The sequence below is a fragment of the Diabrotica virgifera genome, chromosome 6 (genome assembly GCF_917563875.1).
Source record: "Diabrotica virgifera virgifera chromosome 6, PGI_DIABVI_V3a".
In the NCBI taxonomy this organism is placed as follows: domain Eukaryota; kingdom Metazoa; phylum Arthropoda; class Insecta; order Coleoptera; family Chrysomelidae; genus Diabrotica; species Diabrotica virgifera.
The window spans coordinates 225,925,444-225,947,379 of record NC_065448.1 but is presented as its reverse complement, the minus strand read 5'-3'; the positions used below and the strand labels follow the sequence as shown (position 1 = coordinate 225,947,379).

At 33.1% G+C, this 21,936-nt stretch overlaps 2 protein-coding genes and 1 long non-coding RNA gene across 6 annotated transcripts in view; 1 reads left to right on the top strand and 2 right to left on the bottom strand.

Annotated features, from left to right (window-relative positions):
- The window catches only part of LOC114342438 (uncharacterized), a 211,228-nt gene that overhangs the window by 145,752 nt on the left and 43,540 nt on the right, over positions 1 to 21,936 (bottom strand). The window lies entirely within an intron of this gene.
- Positions 1 to 21,936, bottom strand: part of LOC126886761 (uncharacterized) — a 51,258-nt gene that overhangs the window by 16,642 nt on the left and 12,680 nt on the right. The window contains exon 2 of one of the 2 annotated variants that reach the window (XR_007698762.1): positions 5,399 to 5,565. The exons of the other annotated variant lie outside the window; for it this stretch is intronic. This is a non-coding gene — a long non-coding RNA (uncharacterized LOC126886761). Of the gene's footprint in view, positions 1 to 5,398; positions 5,566 to 21,936 lie in introns of those variants that run through there. 2 annotated transcript variants of the gene reach the window in all.
- Positions 1 to 21,936, top strand: part of LOC114342439 (E3 ubiquitin-protein ligase SHPRH-like) — a 160,832-nt gene that overhangs the window by 130,606 nt on the left and 8,290 nt on the right. Inside the window, exons 11-12 of one of the 3 annotated variants that reach the window (XM_050653774.1) lie at positions 2,500 to 2,718; positions 5,472 to 5,777. The exons of 1 other annotated variant lie outside the window; for it this stretch is intronic. In XM_050653774.1, the coding sequence (XP_050509731.1) occupies positions 2,500 to 2,718; positions 5,472 to 5,777 (525 nt within the window). The remainder of the gene's footprint in view (positions 1 to 2,499; positions 2,719 to 5,471; positions 5,778 to 21,936) is intronic. One more of the 3 variants, XM_050653773.1, reaches the window with a different exon arrangement.

The following is a 21,936-nucleotide window of genomic DNA, read 5'->3' as shown; positions in this document are numbered from 1 at the left end:
AAATCAAGGTCACAGTTGAATGCTAAATAATCAGTTAAATCACTCGAATTTTGACGGTTACAACTTTGGAATCAACTTTTTGGACTGAACGACAACATTTTGAATGCGCGACGATAACGACCAATCACGACAAGCGTAGGATGCCGTTATCTGTCATTCATCTGCGCGAACGACTAAAATTTTCGATGAATTTGGTGACAATTTCACCAATATGGAACCTAGAGAACAAAGGATTTTCGCGGAGTGACGCTGCTGATTTTTTGCCTAATACTGTGCCAGGGGGCATAAGAAAATTTTTGATTTAAAGCAAGCGTCCACAGGTCCGCATCGGACGCATCGGATTAATTTTTCATACTGCGTCCACTGTATCGGCAGCGATCGGATTGCCGATGCCACTACCTGCTAGGGTAGAAAAATTACTAAGATAGACTTTAAAATTGGTTGTTTATTTAATTTAATAATTAATTTATACATATTAACTACATTTATTAGTATGATATTTTAATGTATCTGTTTAGTAATAAAAAATCCGTAGAAAAAACATAAAATATATCTACAAAATATCTACAAAATGCAATACTAATATACAATATACAGGTACCATTTAAAAAAAATGCAAAAAAAGTGTATTTCCATTGTATTTTATATTGATATACCTAACTCAAAGATATTAAATTATTTAAAATTGACACTATACTGATAAAACTCATATGTCATTTTAAATACATATTTCGAAAATTATTAACTTAAGGCTTATAAAACCTTACACAAACTCTACATGTTTTTAAAAAAATATATTCTAAAATGATTTGTAAACATTTTTTTATCGGCATAGTAATATTACAGCTTACACACCAATTCTCTCGGTAGGCCGCAAGCTATAGCAGAAACACGACGGTAGACCGCATAATATCAGCCATCTTCTAAGTAACTATATATATACACCGTTCTTAGGCGTGTCAACGCCCTTCGGTAGGGATCTATGGAGGAGTATCACCAAGCCGCAAGCCCTTATCCCTTGCCGTACCGCTCCTCCATAGGCCGATCAGACGCCAGTTTATTCCAGACCAAGCCGTAGACTCTATTGAGTTTTATACTACGGCGTTGGCCTTTTAATAATTTCTTGACCTGGCTGAGGCTCGAGCCATCGATCGCAAACCACTAAACTTGTCGATCGACTGCGCCTTTGCCAACTGGACCGTCTAGACCGACTAAGTAATTATACAATTGAATATAAAGGAATACACAAAGCTGTTACAATTTGATATAAGTGGAAAATAGTAACTACATCAGTAAGTTTCTTTAAAGCTTAATTAAAGTTACCTTTCTGAAATCGGTAAAATACTTTTTTAGGTTTTCAACTACAGTAAAACCTGTCATATCCGGATCAATGTGGCGTCAGACCGATATGAAAAAATCCGGATATCAAGACCACTACTTCTTTTACAGTCTCTGAAACGTTTTCTCCTTCATACATTCCAGTAATCAACGCCGTCAATAACTTTCGTCGATATACACGTTTTATAGATTTTATAATACATTATTTCGCCATCTCTTAGTTCTTTTTTTAGTGCGCTGTCCAACAGCAGGATTGCCTTTCTCGGTAGATTTCAGTAAATCCGGACGGCGCAGAACCGTCCGGATATGGGGAGGTCCGGATATGACAGGTCCGGATATGGCAGGTTGTACTGTACTTGTAACATAATTTGCTTGCTTTTTCATCTTGTGTGAGGGACAATGAAATGTCCTGAATCAATTTTACACTTCTCTCAGAAACATCATTAACAAGTCTAATATTTTTTTTTTAATTTCATTGCTCTAAGATAGAAAAATGTGTTGTTTTTTTAACGAGAATAATTTTCATAGTTCGATACTCAAGATATCTTGAAAAAGACTAAAAAACATGAAAAATGAGTAATATTTATGATATTTTAATCCCCATAATCAACTTATCATGGCCTGTAATAATAGTTAAAACTGTGTTTGCTTATTTCATTACGGACAAAACGATCGTCAAATGCAAGTATCCCACTGGACCAAGCGAAATTCCGAACAGAACGCATGGGGTGCGTCCACTGATCGGCATTCCGAATGATTCATCGGCACGCATCGCAAAAGTTGCCTTTCGAAGCAACCCATCGGCATTGCCGATAATGCGATCCGTACGATGCGGATTAGTGAACGCAGTTACATAAGTTTTTGTACAAGGGAAACTACAATCCGTTGCGTACGATGTGGGACTGTGGACGCTTGCCTTTGAGATAAACCTGCAGCGAAATGCTTACCGCAAAAAAAAAAGATAGACGAGGAAAATTGCAGAAAAAATCGACAATTTTCAATATTTTTAGTTGAAAAGTTTTTTTATAACTTACTCATATGCTAAAGTTTCGTTTTAGTTTTTAAAATACAATTATTTAAAAAAGTTATTTTTATTTTCTTTCAACATCTATGTAACTCCTTAACAAATCAAACGTTTTTCACTTGTTGCTTTTTCTTCAGCTAGATCACCAGTTGAAATTACATCAAACCGATATTAGTGAGAAAACAAGAAAGTTTGAGAAGCTTTGGGCTGAGCACATTGATCTAAACAAGCAACTTTCTGAAGGCCGTGGTCCATATCCTTGCCCTATTTGTCACAATCAACTGGAACTACATTGGTGTGCCTTATCCTGTGGACATTACTATTGTTTCGAGTGTATAGAAGTGATGTTACAGCAGGTAATAATGAATTATATTCTAATTCTATTTCCCTGGAAAAATAATTGGGGATTGCTTAGTAAAAAATTTTTGTAACGCTATCCGTTTTTAAGATGGTTAGTTGAACAACAAAAAAATTTTACACATTTTTTACGAGTTTTCAGAAATTACTGGCAACATTGTAATTAAATTTGGTGGGTTTTAAGAAGTAGTTATGGTACATTTTTGAGGGTAATTCCTGGTAAGATTTGCTTCAACACATTTTGTTTGACAACATTAATAATTGTGTTTGTATTGTGTATGTTACCATGGAAACGGCGATCATATGTACGGAAAACCGTAGGAGAACCCGTGAGAAAAAATATTTCTCACTGCAATCGCCGACTTTTCTCACTGCTTGAGAAATTGTTTATTTTGAATGTATGTAAGTAGTGAGAGAAGTTGCACATTGTATAGAATCCATAGAAAAATAAAATATCTTAACGCTTCCAAAGCATTTTAAATACAGGATGTTTCAGAGTAAGGTAACACCGTCTCTAACATAGGTAAAAAACTGAAAAATAATTGAGGTTAGCTTAGTAAGAAATTTTTCTAACGCCACCCGTTTTCAAGATACAGGGCGTCGAAGAAAAAAATTATACATTTTTTACGATTTTATGAATAATATGTACATTATAGAAACTTAATGAGAATACTTTGGAAGCGTTAAGATATTTTATTTTTTGTATGAAAATGGCGCGTCGTATGAATAAAAGAGAGAATAGATTTTTGTCACAAATTGTCACGAATTCAAAAATGATTTCTAATTTGAAATGTCTCAGTGACGTTCTATTTTTTTTTCTTTAAAAAATTCAGACCATTACCCGTATGCGCGCGTATATGACGAATATAAAATTCTTAATTGTGTGTCAAAAAATGCACAATAACTACCTCTTAAAACTCACTAAATTGTATTACAATATTGACAGTAGTTTCGGCAAAATCGTAATAAATGTGTAAAATTTTTTTTCAACGACCTGTATCTTGACAAGAGATGGCGTTACAAAAATTTTTTACTAAGCAAACCCCAATTACTTTTCAGTATTCGCGGTGTGTAAGTACTTGGAAGGGATACGTGAAACGATCGTGCGCGAATAGCGGAGAAATATTGCAACTTTCTTAAATAATTCATATTGTCAATTGAAATTGTCAAATTGACGTACATTTCATATCTACTGTCATTGAATGAGAAAAATTATATGTTGCTCCAGCTCTAATTTACACCTTATTAGATTTACTGTTATAACCATGCATTTACTATTTTTAAAATTAACATGGGGAAATTAACATGTTAAATTTTCTAGCGGTTATATTAAATTAGTGCAGCATACGTGGTAAATCATCTTCACTTTGAGAGATCAGTATTGCGTCATCTGCATAGCAGATTATTTTAAGTTGTTTTTCACCCATTTGGTATCTTGTTTTTGTTCTTACTTTTTTTATTATTTCATCCATGATCAGGTTGTTCATTTACTTTTACTTTTATTGTGTTGTTCTGGTAGATATTTTTCGATCGTTTGAATTATTCCTAAAGATACCTCTCTTGCGTACAATAAATGGATATCGTCCTTTAATTTGACCCTGGCAAATGCCTTAGGGACCACGAAACGTAAGTATACCGGTTTGTTTTATTCTAACGATTTCTCTAGAACCTGTCTCATTATAAATATATCGTCTACGCAGGATCTTCCGGATCTGAATCCTTGTTTGTTATCACTTTGATCGTTAATTTTAGTGTTGTGTTTAATAAATTAATTCCTCTGTAATTCTTCGGGTTCGATTTTTCTCCCTTTTTGAAGAGAGATATTAGGATGCTTGATCTCCATTCTTATGGTATTGTCCTTTTCATGATCATTTTTCAGTGCGTAACAAATGATAGGAAAAAGGGTAACTCCGTGATAATACACATTTATGACATTTATTATAAAATGACATTTTAGTTAAATGTGACAGTTGTCACATTTTATTTTCTATTTGGAATAAAAACAAATCAAATGTGTTTCTTGCATTTTAAAATGGTATTTTCTTTGATTTGTATAGTCTTATAAATTATACAGATTATATTTGTAATATTATTATCTAATTTAAAAAAAATATTTTTTTATTATGGCGCCATCTATCGACAACTAGAATAACTAGAATAAATGTTATAAAAATGTCACCGACGAAATGTAATCACCGACGTGCCTTTTTTTCTGTCACATACAATTTAATGCGTTAGAAAGAAATCGAAAAACTGTGACGCACTGAAAGATGATCATGAGAAATACTGTATATTGTTTTGTTCTATTATTTTTTTGATTAGTTTTAATAATTGTTTGGTAAGATCTTGTCCTCCGTATTTTAGAAGTTCATTCGATATTCTGTCCTCTCCTGGTGATTTTCTATTTTTTTTTTAATTTCCTTAATGCTTTCGTTACCTCTGCTTCTTCAATGTTTATTTCTTCGTTTGGATACAATCTATAGAAAATTATTCGAATCATCAGGTGGACATTTTCGAACACAAACACTTCGAAAGATAAACAATAAAAAGTAGTTCTCTTGGACAGCCGTTCAAACTAAACATATTTAATGGCCAAAACGCATCGCAATAAATTATACAGGGTCTAGTAAAAGTTATTGCGTTCGAAATTAAATGGAATTTCAATAAAAGTTTTTTGGATCGTTACAATAGGAATATTTATTATGAAATAATTTTAAATTAAGTTTTTTAATCTTCGTCTAAATCCGTTTAGGTTGCAGAAGACTTTATAGAATGTTCTGTATGCAGAGATAGACAGTTGCATAAAGTCTCATACATTGACGCCAGAGAAACAGTTACAGACTGCCCTAAAATAGAAAAATACATTTACTCCACGAAGATATCACAAATAGTGAAAGTGTTAATGGAATTGAAGAAAGAAGATAAAGGCGTCAAAGTATTGCTTTTTTCGTCGTGGGAAGACGTTTTAGATGTTGTAAAGAAAGAGTTAGATAAGAACGAGATTTCGTCTGAATTGGCACTGCCTGATAACGTTAACGTCAAAATTAGAAATTTTAAGGTTAGTATTTAATAACTAGTGACTAGTGATTTTGCTAGTCGCCATGCGATGGGGATACAATCAATTTAGTCCAAGAGACAGCGCTGACAAATTTCTCTGAATTTACTAAAGCTAGTTTTTTCACAGTTGATTACTGTGATTGTGTAGAGAAACATCCTGCGGTCGGTCAAGCGAAACGTAGAACAGCTGGCACTGACAGCTTGTCAAAGTTGCTTACCTGCGGAGGTAATTAAATCCATTTACTAAGGCTGAAAATAAGTACGCACATTATAAATTGAATATAAATAAAAGTTATTATAGTTGGTCAGCTGTATGACGGGACAGAGCCGGTCGGTCGGCCCCAGTGAATGTACAGGGTTATTCACTATATTTTGACCCCCTCTAAACTGCTTTATTTACAGAATTAAAAAAATGTAAAATACTAAACTTATTCAATTTTTAAATTATGATTTTTTGACATATATATCGTACTAGGGACGTCATCCATCTGGGCGTGATGACGTAATCTACTATTTTTAAACGAGAATAGGGGTCGTGTGCTAGCTCATTTGAAAGGTTATTCAATTCCCTATTCAGTAATATAAACATTAACATGATTGGTTATACAGGGTGTCCAAAAAAAATTTTTAATTAAATTAATTGTTTAATTAATAATTTAAAAAAAAATTTGGACACCCTGTATAAATAATGATCTTAATGTTTATATTATTGCATAGAGGATTGAATAACCATTCAAATGAGCTAGCACTCGACCTCTATTCTCATTTAAAAAAAATAGTCGATTGAGTCATCAGGCCCAGATGGATGACGTCACTAGTACGATATATATTATTGTGTTTTCAATTTATCAATCAAAGGCAAAATGAAAATTAAATTAAAGTTTTTTTTTAATAACGAGGGCACATAAATTTAATACACCCTGTATATTGATCTGTAAATATTTATTAGAATTTAGTTTGGATGTAAGTAGATTTCTCTTTTAATGAGCTTTCCGATGAACCATTAAAGACTTTTGTGAATAATTAAAGTGAAAAAGCCGATGTATTTAGTTTCAAAATGGAAAAGATTGTATTACGGGAACTATAGAATCCACAGGAAGATGGTAATTATCAATTTCTAGAAGAGTGGTTTTAAAAGAAAGTTTGGAATTTTAATATTTGTTTCAACCCGAGTAAATGTTGTAGAGTTTCCCCGAAAGTAATTAAGGATGGTCGGAATAATTTTGAAAATGACTGTTTGTTTGTCGAATGGAAAATATTGTTTCTGATTCTTGGCAAGTTGGAAGGGGAAAAGTGGTTTGAATGATTGAGAGAGTTTGAAAAAGAAATGATTATGTTTTTGGCATCGCTGAAGAGCAGTTCGACGTTGTCGTGGATAGATAGTTAGCAAGTACCAGTGGCTGTTTGATAGTGGAGAATAGTGTTGAAAAGTGGAACGAGTGACAGATCAAATTGAGACGAAATACCTCTTTGATTCTGTATTATTGTGAGAAGGAGAGCAGAGAATTTTTGGAGTTTTGTTTGAATCGAGTACGTGTCAAAAGAGGCCCGGCTTGTTGGAGAATTGGTGCTGGTATGCTGATAGTTTTGAAGCTGGAGAACGGAGAGGGCTTTGATGAGTAGCCTTTAACATAGTCAACGAGGGAGAGCTGTTTTGGGTCACGAGAAGACATCAGAGTGAGTGAAGCAAAAGGTCAGTCAATTTATGTGAAAGAGATTTTTATGTTCGGAAACTAAATTTTTGAGTAAAAAGCATATGAATTAAAATTCCAATATTTCAAAAAGTAAATAGTAAATATAGGTAATCTTGCGAATACATAAATTTGTTTTGTTTAGTTTGTTTTACCAAAGTCATCGGGAACAAACCGATAAATTGTTTTTTTTTAACTATAATAATATTTAAGTGGTAAAAATTTCATTCGGACATCTGTGTCCACAGGTTTTAGATTTGATAGATTTTAGAGTATTGATTTTGATAAACTGTATGTTTATTTTAATATTTTGCTTTAATTCTTTTCCCTATTTTATCCCGATTAGGATCAACTAAGAGATACTGAACCCACGAGAGAAGATAAGTATAACGTGAGATAATTTAGATTTTTTTTAATAGTATAAAAAGGCACCCTGAGATTTTTTATTCATTTTTATGTATGATTTGCGACAATTAAATAATTAATCAAATAAATAATAATTAATATAAAATTAATACGAAGCAGATCATAACAACAATGGCGCCCAACGTGGGGCATAAAAGTATCTCTAGTTGTGAATTTGAAGGGAATAGGAAACGGAAAAACAAGTGAAGGAAAATTTATTTGCCCGTCGGAAAAAGTTGATATATTTAAAAATTTTGAAATATTTGTTTGACTTATTTTTTTTATCTAGGTACAGTTTTTACGTATTTATTTTATTTTTGATTGATTTGAATTTTGAAATATTTAAAAATTTGTGGGATAAATTGATTATATTTGGGGAGAGAAAAATTTTCGTCTCGACAGCATACAAGGTATTTTCGAATTTCATATTAGGCGGGGATAAATTTTAACTACATGTCGATAACAACCAGAAGCAAAAGCAAAGAAAACAAAAAACAAGAAGAACATTTGGAACAAGAAGAACATATAGAACAATAAGACATTTTCGAAACAACAATCATGGCATCAGAACAACAGGAATTATCAGGAATAGATAAATTATTACAACTGATGCAACTCCAGTCACAAAAACTGGAACAAAAAATGGATGAAATACATCAAAAAATGGATGAGAATCAAAGAGAAATAAAACAAGCAATGGATGAAGCAAAAAGGAAAATGGATAAAGTGGATCAAAAAATGGATGAAACACAACAAAAAATGGATGACAATCAACAGGAAATGAAACAAGCAATAGAAGAGAACAACAAGAAAATGGAGGAACGCATAGAAAAGTATGAAAATGAAGTAAAAGGATGTTTGACAACAATGAAAAACGAGATAGAACAGCAAGAAATGAAAATTCAAAATAAAATGGAGGAGTTAACAAATTGCCAGAAAAAGGAACTAGAAAATTTGGAAACCAAATTTGAAAATGCTTTACAAGAAGACAAGAAAGAAATAGAAGAAAGATTCCAAAATAATGAAAAACTAATTGATGATATCAGAAAACAACGAGAGACCGGAGAAAGAAGAGAAACGATTATCCATAGTACAGAGGATGTGAAAATAAGATTTGGCGGGGATGTAAAAAAATTACACCCAGTAATTTTCATAAACAATTTAAAAAAGAAAATACGACACATCGGTAACTTCGAGACAGCCAAAGAAACGATAAGGAACCATCTTAAAGATGAGGCAAGTTTATGGTTTGATAGCAAAGAAGAAGAATTGGATAATTGGCATAAATTCGAACAAAAGTTCCTTAGTTATTTCTGGGGGAAAATACAACAGCTAGAAATAAACAAGGAATTGCAAAATGGGAGGTACCATGATAGAATGGGTATTTCAGAGAAAACATATGCACTACAATTATACAACAATGCAAAACATCTACAGTACAATTATTCGTCCGAACAGCTAGTAGAACTGATAGCCAGAAATTTTGAAGATACCTTAGAAGATCACATAACTTTACAAAACTACAAAGATATCGACAGTTTGTGCCAATTCTTACAAATACGAGAAGCAAAAATGAGAGAAAGAGAAATAAGAAGATCGCAAGATAATTATAGACAACGCGAAAATCGAGACTATAGAGATAGAAGACAGAACTTTAGGAGAGATTATACAAGAAGAGAAAACGAAAATAGAGACAACGGAAGAGGAAACTATGAACAAAGAAATCGGCAATGGAACGAAGACAGATATCGAGAAAACCAGAATAGAAATAACACCCGCACAAATCAAGAAGACAGAAATGATAATAGAAGGAATGAACAGGAAAATCGTGGAAACCGATACGGGTCCGACAGACAAAGAGAAAACAGAAGAACGGTAAACAACACGCAAATATATGAATATGAGGATGAGAGACAAAGCGACGGAAGAAGAAGCGAAGAAGAACAGCAAGCGTCTTTTCACGAAAGCACTCACTAAAAACAAAAGAACAAACAGGAATTTTTTGTCACCCGAAGGAATTTATTAAATTAGCAGGAAATAATGATAAAGGAAGTGGATCTAATTTAAAATTTGTAGATGGTTTTATCAATGAGAAACCTATTAAAATTATGATTGATACTGGTTCAGAAATTACTTTGATTAACAGGAAATTAATAGAAGAGGTTGATTTGACGAATTTAATTTACAAAATTCCCAGGGTAAATTTAGTGGGTGCAAATAAACGGACTTTGGCAACAATAAATGAAGGAATACGAATAAAGGTTCGATTGGGGAAGAAATTTTATGCACTACAATGTGTTATAATGCCAAACATGATGCATGATATGATCGTAGGATTGGATGAATTGTCAGAAAAATATGTGTTGATAGATTTCAAAAATAACACGATGAAAATCACAGATGGAAAAGAAGAAGAACCGAACATTCTGAAAATGGACAAGGAACATGAGAAACGGAAAAAGGAAAATGTAGACAAAAAACAAACGGTGGAAATGAATTTGGCAATGAAGCAAGGACAGGGAAGAAAGAGGAGAAAGCAGCAGAAGATAAGTAAAAACAATGAAGCATGGGATTCCTCGAAAGAAGAGATGAGCCCAGAAGAAGAAAAAGAAGAAAAAAGATTGATAAAAGAAAATGAAGATTGGGATTCCTCGAAAAAAAGAGATGAGCCCAGAAGAAGAAAAAGAAGAAAGAAGATTGATAAAACAAAATGAAGATTAGGATTCTTCGAAAAAAGAGATGAGCCCAGAAAAAGAAAAAGAAGAAAGAAGATTGACAAAAGAAAATGAAGATTGGTATTCCTCGAAAAAAGAGATGATCCCAGAAAAAGAAAAGGAAGAAAAAAGATTGACACAGGAAAATGAAGCTTGGGATTCCTCAAAAGATGAGATGAGCCCAGAAGAAGAAGAGATCAGAATAGAAAAAGAAGGCGGAAAAGATACAATTGAGACTGCGGTATTTAAAGAGGAAGTATGCAAAATGGAGAAGACAGAATACACAATAAACATGTGTAGAGAATCGGAGGAAAAAGAAAGAAAATTGATATGTGGAGAAGAAAAGGAGAAGGAACTGCGTGTAATATTGAGGGAATGTGAAAATTTAATAAATGAAGAAAACAGAGTAGCCAAAAAGTATGAAAATTCATTTGAGACTAAAGACTTAGGAAATTTTCGATCGAAAACTTATCCTATCCCATCTAAGTGCAGACACTGGGAAAAAGAAAGCAATTGTTTTTCAGGTGGGACTCAATATTTTGACACAATAGAAAAGTGTTCTTGTCGAGAGAAAATCATTTTTTTGTTGCACTTATTTATACTGATTTTATCTCAAAACAAGGCGGGGATGTTATTGTGTTTTCAATTTATCAATCAAAGGCAAAATGAAAATTAAATTAAAGTTTTTTTTTAATAACGAAGGCACATAAATTTAATACACCCTGTATATTGATCTGTATATATTTATTAGAATTTAGTTTGGATGTAAGTAGATTTCTCTTTTAATGAGCTTTCCGATGAACCATTAAAGACTTTTGTGAATAATTAAAGTGAAAAGGACGATGTATTTAGTTTCAAAATGGAAAAGATTGTATTACGGGAACTATAGAATCCACAGGAAGATGGTAATTATCAATTTCTAGAAGAGTGGTTTTAAAAGAAAGTTTGGAATTTTAATATTTGTTTCAACCCGAGTAAATGTTGTAGAGTTTCCCCGAAAGTAATTAAGGATGGTCGGAATAATTTTGAAAATGACTGTTTGTTTGTCGAATGGAAAAGATTGTTTCTGATTCTTGGCAAGTTGGAAGGGGAAAAGTGGTTTGAATGATTGAGAGAGTTTGAAAAAGAAATGATTATGTTTTTGGCATCGCTGAAGAGCAGTTCGACGTTGTCGTGGATAGATAGTTAGCAAGTACCAGTGGCTGTTTGATAGTGGAGAATAGTGTTGAAAAGTGGAACGAGTGACAGATCAAATTGAGACGAAATACCTCTTTGATTCTGTATTATTGTGAGAAGGAGAGCAGAGAATTTTTGGAGTTTTGTTTGAATCGAGTACGTGTCAAAAGAGGCCCGGCTTGTTGGAGAATTGGTGCTGGTATGCTGATAGTTTTGAAGCTGGAGAACGGAGAGAGCTTTGATGAGTAGCCTTTAACATAGTCAACGAGGGAGAGCTGTTTTGGGTCACGAGAAGACATCAGAGTGAGTGAAGCAAAAGGTCAGTCAATTTATGTGAAAGAGATTTTTATGTTCGGAAACTAAATTTTTGAGTAAAAAGCATATGAATTAAAATTCCAATATTTCAAAAAGTAAATAGTAAATATAGGTAATCTTGCGAATACATAAATTTGTTTTGTTTAGTTTGTTTTACCAAAGTCATCGGGAACAAACCGATAAATTGTTTTTTTTTTAACTATAATAATATTTAAGTGGTAAAAATTTCATTCGGACATCTGTGTCCACAGGTTTTAGATTTGATAGATTTTAGAGTATTGATTTTAATAAATAAAAGACAATTCTGTATGTTTATTTTAATATTTTGCTTTAATTCTTTTCCCTATTTTATCCCGAATAGGATCAACTAAGAGATACTGAACCCACGAGAGAAGATAAGTATAACGTGAGATAATTTAGATTTTTTTTAATAGTATAAAAAGGCACCCTGAGATTTTTTATTCATTTTTATGTATGATTTGCGACAATTAAATAATTAATCAAATAAATAATAATTAATATAAAATTAATAAGAAGCAGATCATAACAATATATGTCAAAAAATCGTAATTAAAAAATCGAATGCATTTTTTTCTAATTCTGTAAATAAAGCAGTTTACAAGGGGGTCAAAATACATTGAATAACCCTGTACATTCATTGGGGCCGACCGACCGGCTCTGTCCCGTCATACAGCTGACCGGCTATAATAACTTTATTTATATTCAATTTAGAATGTGTGTACTGATTTTCAGCCTTAGTAAATGGATTTAATTACCTCCGCAGGCAAGCAACTTTGACAAGCTGTCAGTACCACCTGTTCTACGTTTCGCTTGACCGACCGCAGTATGTTTCTCTGCACAATCACGGTAATCAACTGTGAAAAAACTAGCTCTAGTAAATTCAGAGAGATTTTTCGGCGTTGCATCTCCGTCTAATTGCCCTCTATAGTCACTTCACTCAATTTTTTCTGACTTCCTCCTATTTTATCCAATCTCCCTCCAATTTTTACTTGCTCCCTCTAATTTTTCCTGACTCGTTCTATTTTTTTCTGACACCCTCTAATTTTTAATGCCTCCCCCTAATTTATTTTTATCATATACAGGGTGTAACAAAAATACAGGTCATAAATATAAACACATATTCTAGGATCAAAAATAGTTCGATTGAACCTAACTTACCTCAGTACAAAAGTGCACATAAAAAAAGTTACAGCCCATTGAAGTTACAAAATGAAAATCGATTTTTTCCAATATATCGGAAACTATTAGATATCTTTTATTGAAAATAGACATGTGGCATTCTTATAGTAGTAGTTATCTTAAGAAAAAATTATAGTGAAATTTTGACACCCCATAAAAATTTTATGGGGGTTTTGTTCCTTTAAACCCCCCAAACTTTTGTGTACGTTCCAATTTAATTATTATTGTAGTACCGTTAATTAAATACAATATTTTAAAAACTTTTTTGCCTCTCAGTACTTTTTCAAAAAGTCAGTTTTTATCGAGATATTTTGAATATTTGTCAAATCCACCACATATTTGTATATCGCTATGTACGATTATGGAGACTTGGTAATAATAGGAAAATTTATTTATGATTTACATTTTTAGGTATATTTTAAACCATATTAAAAAAGAAACCACATCTCGATAAAAGGCGACTTATCGAAAAATACAAAGAGGCAAAAAGTTTTAAAAACAGTGTGTTTAACTAACTGTAAGTACCGCAGTAATAGTTTAATTGGAACATACACAAACATTTGGGGGGTCTAAAGGAACAAAACCCCCATAAAATTTTTATGTAAACATATTAAAAAAAAGCCGCAACTCGATAAAAGATAAAAACTGCCTTATCGAAAAAATACTAAGAGGAAAAAAGTTTTAGAAATATTGAATTTAACTAATGATACCACAATAATAATTTAATTGGAACGTACACGAAAGTTTGGGGGAGTTTAAGGGAACAAAACCCCCATAAAATTTTTATGGAAATTTCACTATAATTCTTATTTAAGATGTTCCTGCCATAATAGTGCCACATGTCCATTTTCAATAAAAAATCTCTAATAGTTTTCGATATACATATTTGAAAAAATCGATTTTCATTTTGTAACTTCAAAGGGCTGTAACTTTTTTTATGTGCATATTTGTACTAAGGTAAGTTAGGTTTATTCGAACTATTTTTGGTCTCAGAATATGTGATTTAATTTATGACCTGTATTTTCGTTACACCCTGTATAGATGACCGTTTTGGAGTGTAATTTCCAGGGGCAACTCCGAATTGCATGAAAATTTGGATTTAGGTTCTACTTGCCCTCCAATTCAAAGTTGAATTTGTGCCGTTGCCGTTGCGTTGGTTGCTTTTACTTGGGGGGTGACATTTACCCCTTCTCGGGGGTCGAAAAACGCGTGCTTAAAATAAATTGACTTATTTTAAGCACCTTTTGTTCTATAAAGTTTTTTACGTTAGTCAATACTTTTCGAGTTATTCGCGATTTAAAATCTTGATTTTACGACAAAAAAACTACGTTTTCAGACCGTTTTTCCCAAATAACTCAAAAAAAAATCTTTTATCGAAAAAAATGTTTTCAGCAAAAGTGTAGCCTATAAAAAAACGAAAAAAAAAATGGTGTATCAGTAAAGTCTACAGATTGAGAAGACGCAAAGTTGTAGCTCATGAAAAATACGTTCTTATTCGTTTAATTCCAAATCGAATAATTCAACGCGAAATCATTGAAGGAGGAAGCGTTTTTCGGGAAAAGTTTCTTATTTGTTTTTTACAAAAGTTTACAGCATTAAAAATAAACGAGTTGCACTGAAAATACAGTTAACCCTTTTTTTGGTAAAAAAAATCGTGAAAACCTCCCTCTATTTAGCACCCTAAATGAAATTAATCGTTTGGCTTTACCATCTATTTTAACTGTATGTATGTGTATTGTTTATATGATCTGTAAGTTTGATTGGTTTGAAGTGCTTATTTTTGAAAACATTGGTATGGTTTATAGTAAAAAAAATTTTTTTTTTAAATTTTTGAACAATTTCATTTTTTCAAAATAACTTAAAAAGTATTAGTGATAAGAAAAATCTTAAAGAGTAAAAAAATGTAGGTTTTGCTATTATAAATATGCTAGTTTCATTTTGTTTTTCCGTAAGACAAAAATTGGTTAAGATATGGCTGTTCAAAATTTGCATACACTCGTGATTAGTGACCCATTCAAACTTTCTCAATTATAACCCTTTCAAAAATAAACACTTTAAACCGGTGAGACTGACAGATCATATAAAAAATAGATAGGTAAGTAAATTGTTTGTAAATCGGTAGCGATTAATTTCATTTGGAGAGCTAAACACGGCGAGATTTTCATGAACTTTTACAAAAAAAAAGAGAGCCAACTTTATTTTGAGCGTAACTCTCTTATTTTTAATGCTAAAACTTTTGTTAAAAATTAAAACAAAGCTTTCTATAAAAATTTTAATAAAGTTTAAATGGGTTTTTCCCGAATAGTGCTTAATTTTTCGGTGATTTCACCTTGAAATATTCGATTTGGAATTAGACGAATAAGAACGTATTTTTCATGAGCTACAACTTTGTTTTTAATTAATTGATAGACTTTACTGATACACCATTTTTTTTTGGGTTTTTTATAAGCTACACTTTTGCTAAGGATATTTTTTTCGATAAAATATTTACTTTTTGAGTTATTTGCGAAAAACCGTTTGAAAACATATTTTTTTTTTGTCGAAAAATCAACATTTTCAATGGCAAATAACTCGAAAAGTATTGACTTAAGTAAAAAACTCTATAGAACAAAAGTTGCTTAAAATGAGTCAATTTATCCATTCACGTTCTTATATTGAACATATGTTTTTCACCCCCGAGAAGGGGTGACTGTCACCCCCCAAGTAAAAGCAACCAACGGCACAATTTCAACTTTGAAGTGGAGGGTAAGTAGAACCTAAATCCAAATTTTCATGCAATTCGGATTTGCCCCTGAAAATTACACGGTATCACCGAATTTCCCGTTCATTTACTGGGCTAAGATACAAATTTCAAAAACGAAAGACAATAACGGTGCGTGGCACTTGGAGAGTGACGACAGAAGTGACTATTATTATGGCGAATTACTACCATATTATGTCGGTTAATGAAATTTTATTTCTGCTTATTACTGAACTAGTGATTTTGCCTGTCGGAGCTCTGTATGCGACGAAGGATACAATTAGACTTCCTCCTATTTTATCGAATCTCCCTCCAACTTTTTCTTACTCCCTTTAATTTTTCCTGACCCCTTCTATTTTTTTCTGACACCCTCTAATTTTTAATCGTCCTCCTCAATATTTTCTCCTTCGTAAAGATGTAGTGGCGTCATGTAAGTTGTTTGACTATTTCTGTCCAATTCTCTCTCTCTCCTTTGCTTCGGAGAATGAGTAACCAGTCATATCCTTTATTTGGTCCGACCATCGTAATGGAGATCTTTCTCTGGATCTTCTTTCCTCTACGTTGCCTTCAACTGACATTCGTTCCATGCCTTCTCTTCTTTTAGTTAAATGTCCAAAATATCTCAGTATATTTTGGTTGATAGTTGTGTGGTGAGTCTAGTTCTTATGTTGAGATTGGCTAATATTGGATTATTTGTGCGATGTGCGGTCCATGGTATGCGCAACATTCTCCGGTAGACCCACATTTCAAATGCCATTATACGTTTTGAATCTGCTTTTTTGATGGTCCAAGTCTCTGAAGTGTAGGTGGCGACAGGAAATATTAACGCTCGAACAAGCGTAATTTTGTGGTTTTTGTAATGTTAGTATTCTTCCATATTTTTGTGAGTTTGGCTGTTGCCGATCTGGCCATTATGATGGGTCTACGGATCTCGTCTTCGCATCCTCCACTGTTAGTAATAACGGAGCCTAAGTAATTAAATTGTCTGACCACTTCGCAACCTGCCAAGTTTCTTATCTCCGTGTGGTTGATTCTGATTCTATCGATGATCATTACTTTGGTTTTCTGTATATGTATTTATTTTCAAACCATATTCCGTACTCATCGTTCCTAGCCTATTCATAATTTGATTCAAAAACTTGACGCATAATGTGTTCACTATATATAATATAGAATGGGGGATATTATACAACCCTATACCAACGGCTCTGAATACCCATGAACGATCATATCAAGCACATATTTTGGATTTGCTGCCGTTTTCTATTAATAACAACCGAGAGAAATAGATTATTAAGTGAAATGAATTTCGACTTTCGAGATTATTAAGTGTTGTCTACTAAGCAAAAACGTTATCCAATACATACGCAGTTACATATTTATAATTGACAGAGTGAGACGGCGATACAATTGTTCAACGTAGTTATAGTAATTTAGTAGAAAATGTAAACTCACACTTGACTATTTCTGTACTTCTAATGTAATTCTTAGAAAAACATTCAACATCAGTAGAGATAATGATTGTATAAACTACTATTCGAGTATAATCGTGCTGGTCAACTATAATCTGACTGATTCAATTTCTGTTACTTTGACAGTGAAACTGGGTTAGGTTCGGTAGAGTTTATAAATTTTAATAATCAGTCGTATTAGGTCTGGATCCTGCGTATGAAAAAAAAGTTGATTAATAGCAAGCTGAAAATTTGTTAATAGCTTAAGGGTGTCTAGTCGGACAAACTTTGATATATGGGAACACTGGAACAGGGGAAGTTTTAATTGTGGAACAGGTTAAAAATTTGGAACGGTCAGACCACGAAAACGGCACATGTATTTTGTCCGACAGAACAGACTTAAACTCTCATGCAAAAATCAGATTGCTATTTATCACCAAATGGGTGTTTTAATGAGTGGAACATGTAGAATATGTCAAATGACAGGAAGTATGACTGGTGATAAATAGCAGTCTGATTTTATGAGAGTTTAATCTCTGTTCGGAGAGTTTAAGTCTGTTCTGTCGGACAAAATAAATGTGCCGTTTTCGTGGTCTGACCGTTCCAAATTTTTAACCTGTTCCACAATTAAAACTACCCCTGTTACAGTGTTCCCATATATCAAAGTTTATCCGACTAGACACCCTTAAGCTATTAACAAATTTTCAGCTTGCTATTAATCAACTTTTTTTTCATACGCGGGATCCAGACCTAATACGACTGATTATTAAAATTTATAAACTCTACCGAACCTAACCCAGTTTCACTGTCAAAGTAACAGAAATTGAATCAGTCAGATTATAGTTGACCAGCACGATTATACTCGAATAGTAGTTTATACAATCATTATCTCTACTGATGTTGAATGTTTTTCTAAGAATTACATTAGAAGTACAGAAATAGTCAAGTGTGAGTTTACATTTTCTACTAAATTACTATAACTACGTTGAACAATTGTATCGCCGTCTCACTCTGTCAATTATAAATATGTAACTGCGTATGTATTGGATAACGTTTTTGCTTAGTAGACAACACTTAATAATCTCGAAAGTCGAAATTGAAACGGTGTCTATTGAGAAATTCACACTGGGAGTGCAGTACGGTTAAGATCTTCTTCTTCTTCACGTGCCATTTCCGCGACGGAGGTTGGTAATCATCATGGCTATTCTGATCTTAGATGCTGATGCTCTGAATAGTTCGGTTGATGTGCATCCGTACCATTCCCTCAAGTTATAACCCGGTCTATATAGACATTTGAAATAACAAAAATTGCAGGAGAGCCAAATTTTGGTGAAGAGCTAGGGTATACCAGAACAAATAAAGTATTAAAAGTCCCCATCGATCCCATGTGTGCAACAAAAGTTATTCGGGGTCAAAGGTCAAAATTTGAGATTTTTTGGATTTTTTTCGAAAACGGTAAGTTTTATCAAAAAAGAACCTTATACCAAAGTTGTACATCTTAAAATTATATACAAAAATAGTCCTTACTATTTTTTTCCTAAGAGTTGCCATTCCTGAGATATCGCGATTCTAAGAGTCACGTTATACATGATATTATGCACACGTTTCCACACCACCTGTGAGGTAGTGTACTCGGCGCGTTTTTTTACCTTGGTTTCCCCTGTATGCCTACTCCACTAACTGTTTTGACAATTTTAGGATAATTTAAGGAAACAATACCGGTCAAGTTCTAGATATTACCTTATTATTGATATTGATATTGCTATAGATTATTAGGTTAACTATTGTTTTGATTTCTTTAGATATTTTAATCAGATTCATATTCTTGAAAGTCTACTTCAACAGTCAAGTCTTCTTCGATTTCATCTTCTTCCTCTTCCTCTTGCTGGATGTTAAAAAATTGTTCAAATGTGACTGAGTCATTGGTCTCTTCATTAAAATCACAGGAGTCTTCCTCTGTTGTAATAAACTGGCCATTTGAGCAAGACTGACCTTGGCAGTTGGTAAACGCTAGAGAACACATCAACCCGACTTTTTTACATCCACATTTGGCACTACAACCTTTTATGCAATTGCAAACAATAGTGTTAAGCAGTTTTTCTGGAGCAGGTGGGAGTAAGGTTTTAATCGGTTCCAGAGTATTATCTATTAATTTCCAACCCCAGTCTTCTGGATTCAGTTCATTGCCTAGCCGGTGTTTGAACTTGATAATATACTCGATACAAATGTTGAAAAGCAGATGCTGATGTTGGAGGAAGACATGATAGTTGTACTTGTTTCTTGTTTCGCGTATTTTTTACAAAAGTTAAGTATCGGTATTTATCAAGACAACTAATTTTTTGGAGCTCTATAAACCGCAAGAAGAAAGCGAATTCCTTCCGTAATTATCGTTTGCGGTGTGGAATCAAGATCTGTAACAACTTTACAGCAGTCAGTCAAATCTTTTTTTTTTTTCGAATAATTTAAGTACTGATGTTTTGCCCCTTCTGTACATTGCTGACGTAGTGTTGCAGCCGGTTATCGCATGTAAAAATAAAATGTACTTTTGGCATTTGGGATAAGAATATAAATTTTCGAAGAATATATCTCTGTTCGCTGTTGAGCCCTTCCAGTTTTCAGAAAATTTACAACTTTAAAACAACTTTATCTACTGGAGTCCTTGCAGTAAGCAGTACTAACAAATCAACATCTTCACCAACTACAACTGTTGTGTTTGTTGCCTTAAATTCTTCAATTGCTCTGAATTATCAGGACATCTGCGTCATTTTTAGCTTATTTCACTTCAATATTCGCAGCTGTTAATTTCTCAGTTAACATGGAAATGAAACGAGATTTATTATTAATGTTAGCGAAAAATTGTTGTTGATTCGCTGGAACTGTTATATTTTCATTAAAGATAATCTCGGAACCCGATGATGTTTTTGTAGTTCTACGACGTTGTTCTGCAGCTTTAATATTCTTTGTCGAGTTACTATAGCCGTCAAATACCACTGTCACTGTAAGCCCGTAATGTCTGCTAAATGGTGGACGCTTGTAATAAGCACTCTTATATTCACTTGAACTGAAACTTTAGCACTAAAAGAAACAGATAATATGAACAAGACCTACGGACAATACTGTGGCCATTGTTTACAATAGACAATCTGTACTTTTTTAAACAATGGTATAGCCAAATGTTTTTCAAGGCCACGTGGATAGAGAAAATTCAGTTTGGGACTGATTATCTTTTGAAGAAATATTTTCAGAATAGTATTATATAAAAGTGTGCCACACTATGCATATACGTGGCTTATATGTGCATATAATGTATAAAGTAACTTTTAAAATCGCGATATCTCAGGAATGGCAACTCTTAGGAAAAAAATTGTAAGAACTGTTTTTGTAGAGAATGTTAAGATCTACAACTTTGGTTTGATATTTTTTTTTTTTTGTAAAACTTACCGTTTTCGAGAAAAATCCAAAAAATCTCAAATTTTGACCTTTGACCCCGAATAATTTTTGTTGCACACATGGGATCGATGGGGACTTTTAATACTTTATTTGTTATAGTAAACTCTAGCTCTCCGACAATTTTTGTTATTCGCCAACTATTTTGATGTCTAAGTTGACCGGATTATTACGCAACCACGAGATTCGTCTCCTTCCTACATTTCTCTTGCCCTGGATTTTCCCCTGTATAATCAACTGAAGTATGTTGTATCTCTCATTACGCATAACATGCCCCAGGTACTGCAGCTTTCGTGTCTTGATGGTTTCCAATATTTCCAGTCTTTTGTTGACTCTTCTCATGACTTCCTTGTTTGTTATATGCTCGGTCCATATCTTCAGGATTCTTCGATACACCCACAGTTCAAATGCTTTTAACTTTTTCGTAGTCGACGCGTTAAGTGTCCATACTTCTATCCCGTAAAGCAGAGTCGAGAAAATATAACACCTTGCCAGCCTAACTCTCAAGTCTAATTTCAGTTCTCTTGCACAAAGTACCTTTCTCATTTTATTGAAGTTTGTTCTTGCTTTCTCTATTTGAACTTTGATTTCTTTGGAGTAATGGTTTGTGTGTTTAATTATTGTGCCAAGATAGTTGTAGTTTTCTACTTGTTCTAAAGTTTTACCTTTAATTGTCAGGCTTTCATCATTATTTTGGATTTTTGATATCCACATAAATTTAGTTTTCTTGGTGTTTATTGATAATCCATATTCTTCTTCATACTCAACTATCTTGTTCATTAGCTTTTGGAGGTCTTGAAGGTTGTCTGCTATTATGATAGTATCGTCCGCATATCTAATGTTGTTAATTGGCGTTCCATTTACCTTTATTCCCTCAAGAGCTCTTTTCATAATTTCTTCAGAGTATGCATTGAATAGTAGTGGTGACAATACACACCCCTGTCGCACTCCTCTTTTAATTTCGAACTCTTCTGATGTGGGTTCGTTAATGCGTATGTGTGCTTGCTGTTTATAATATAGA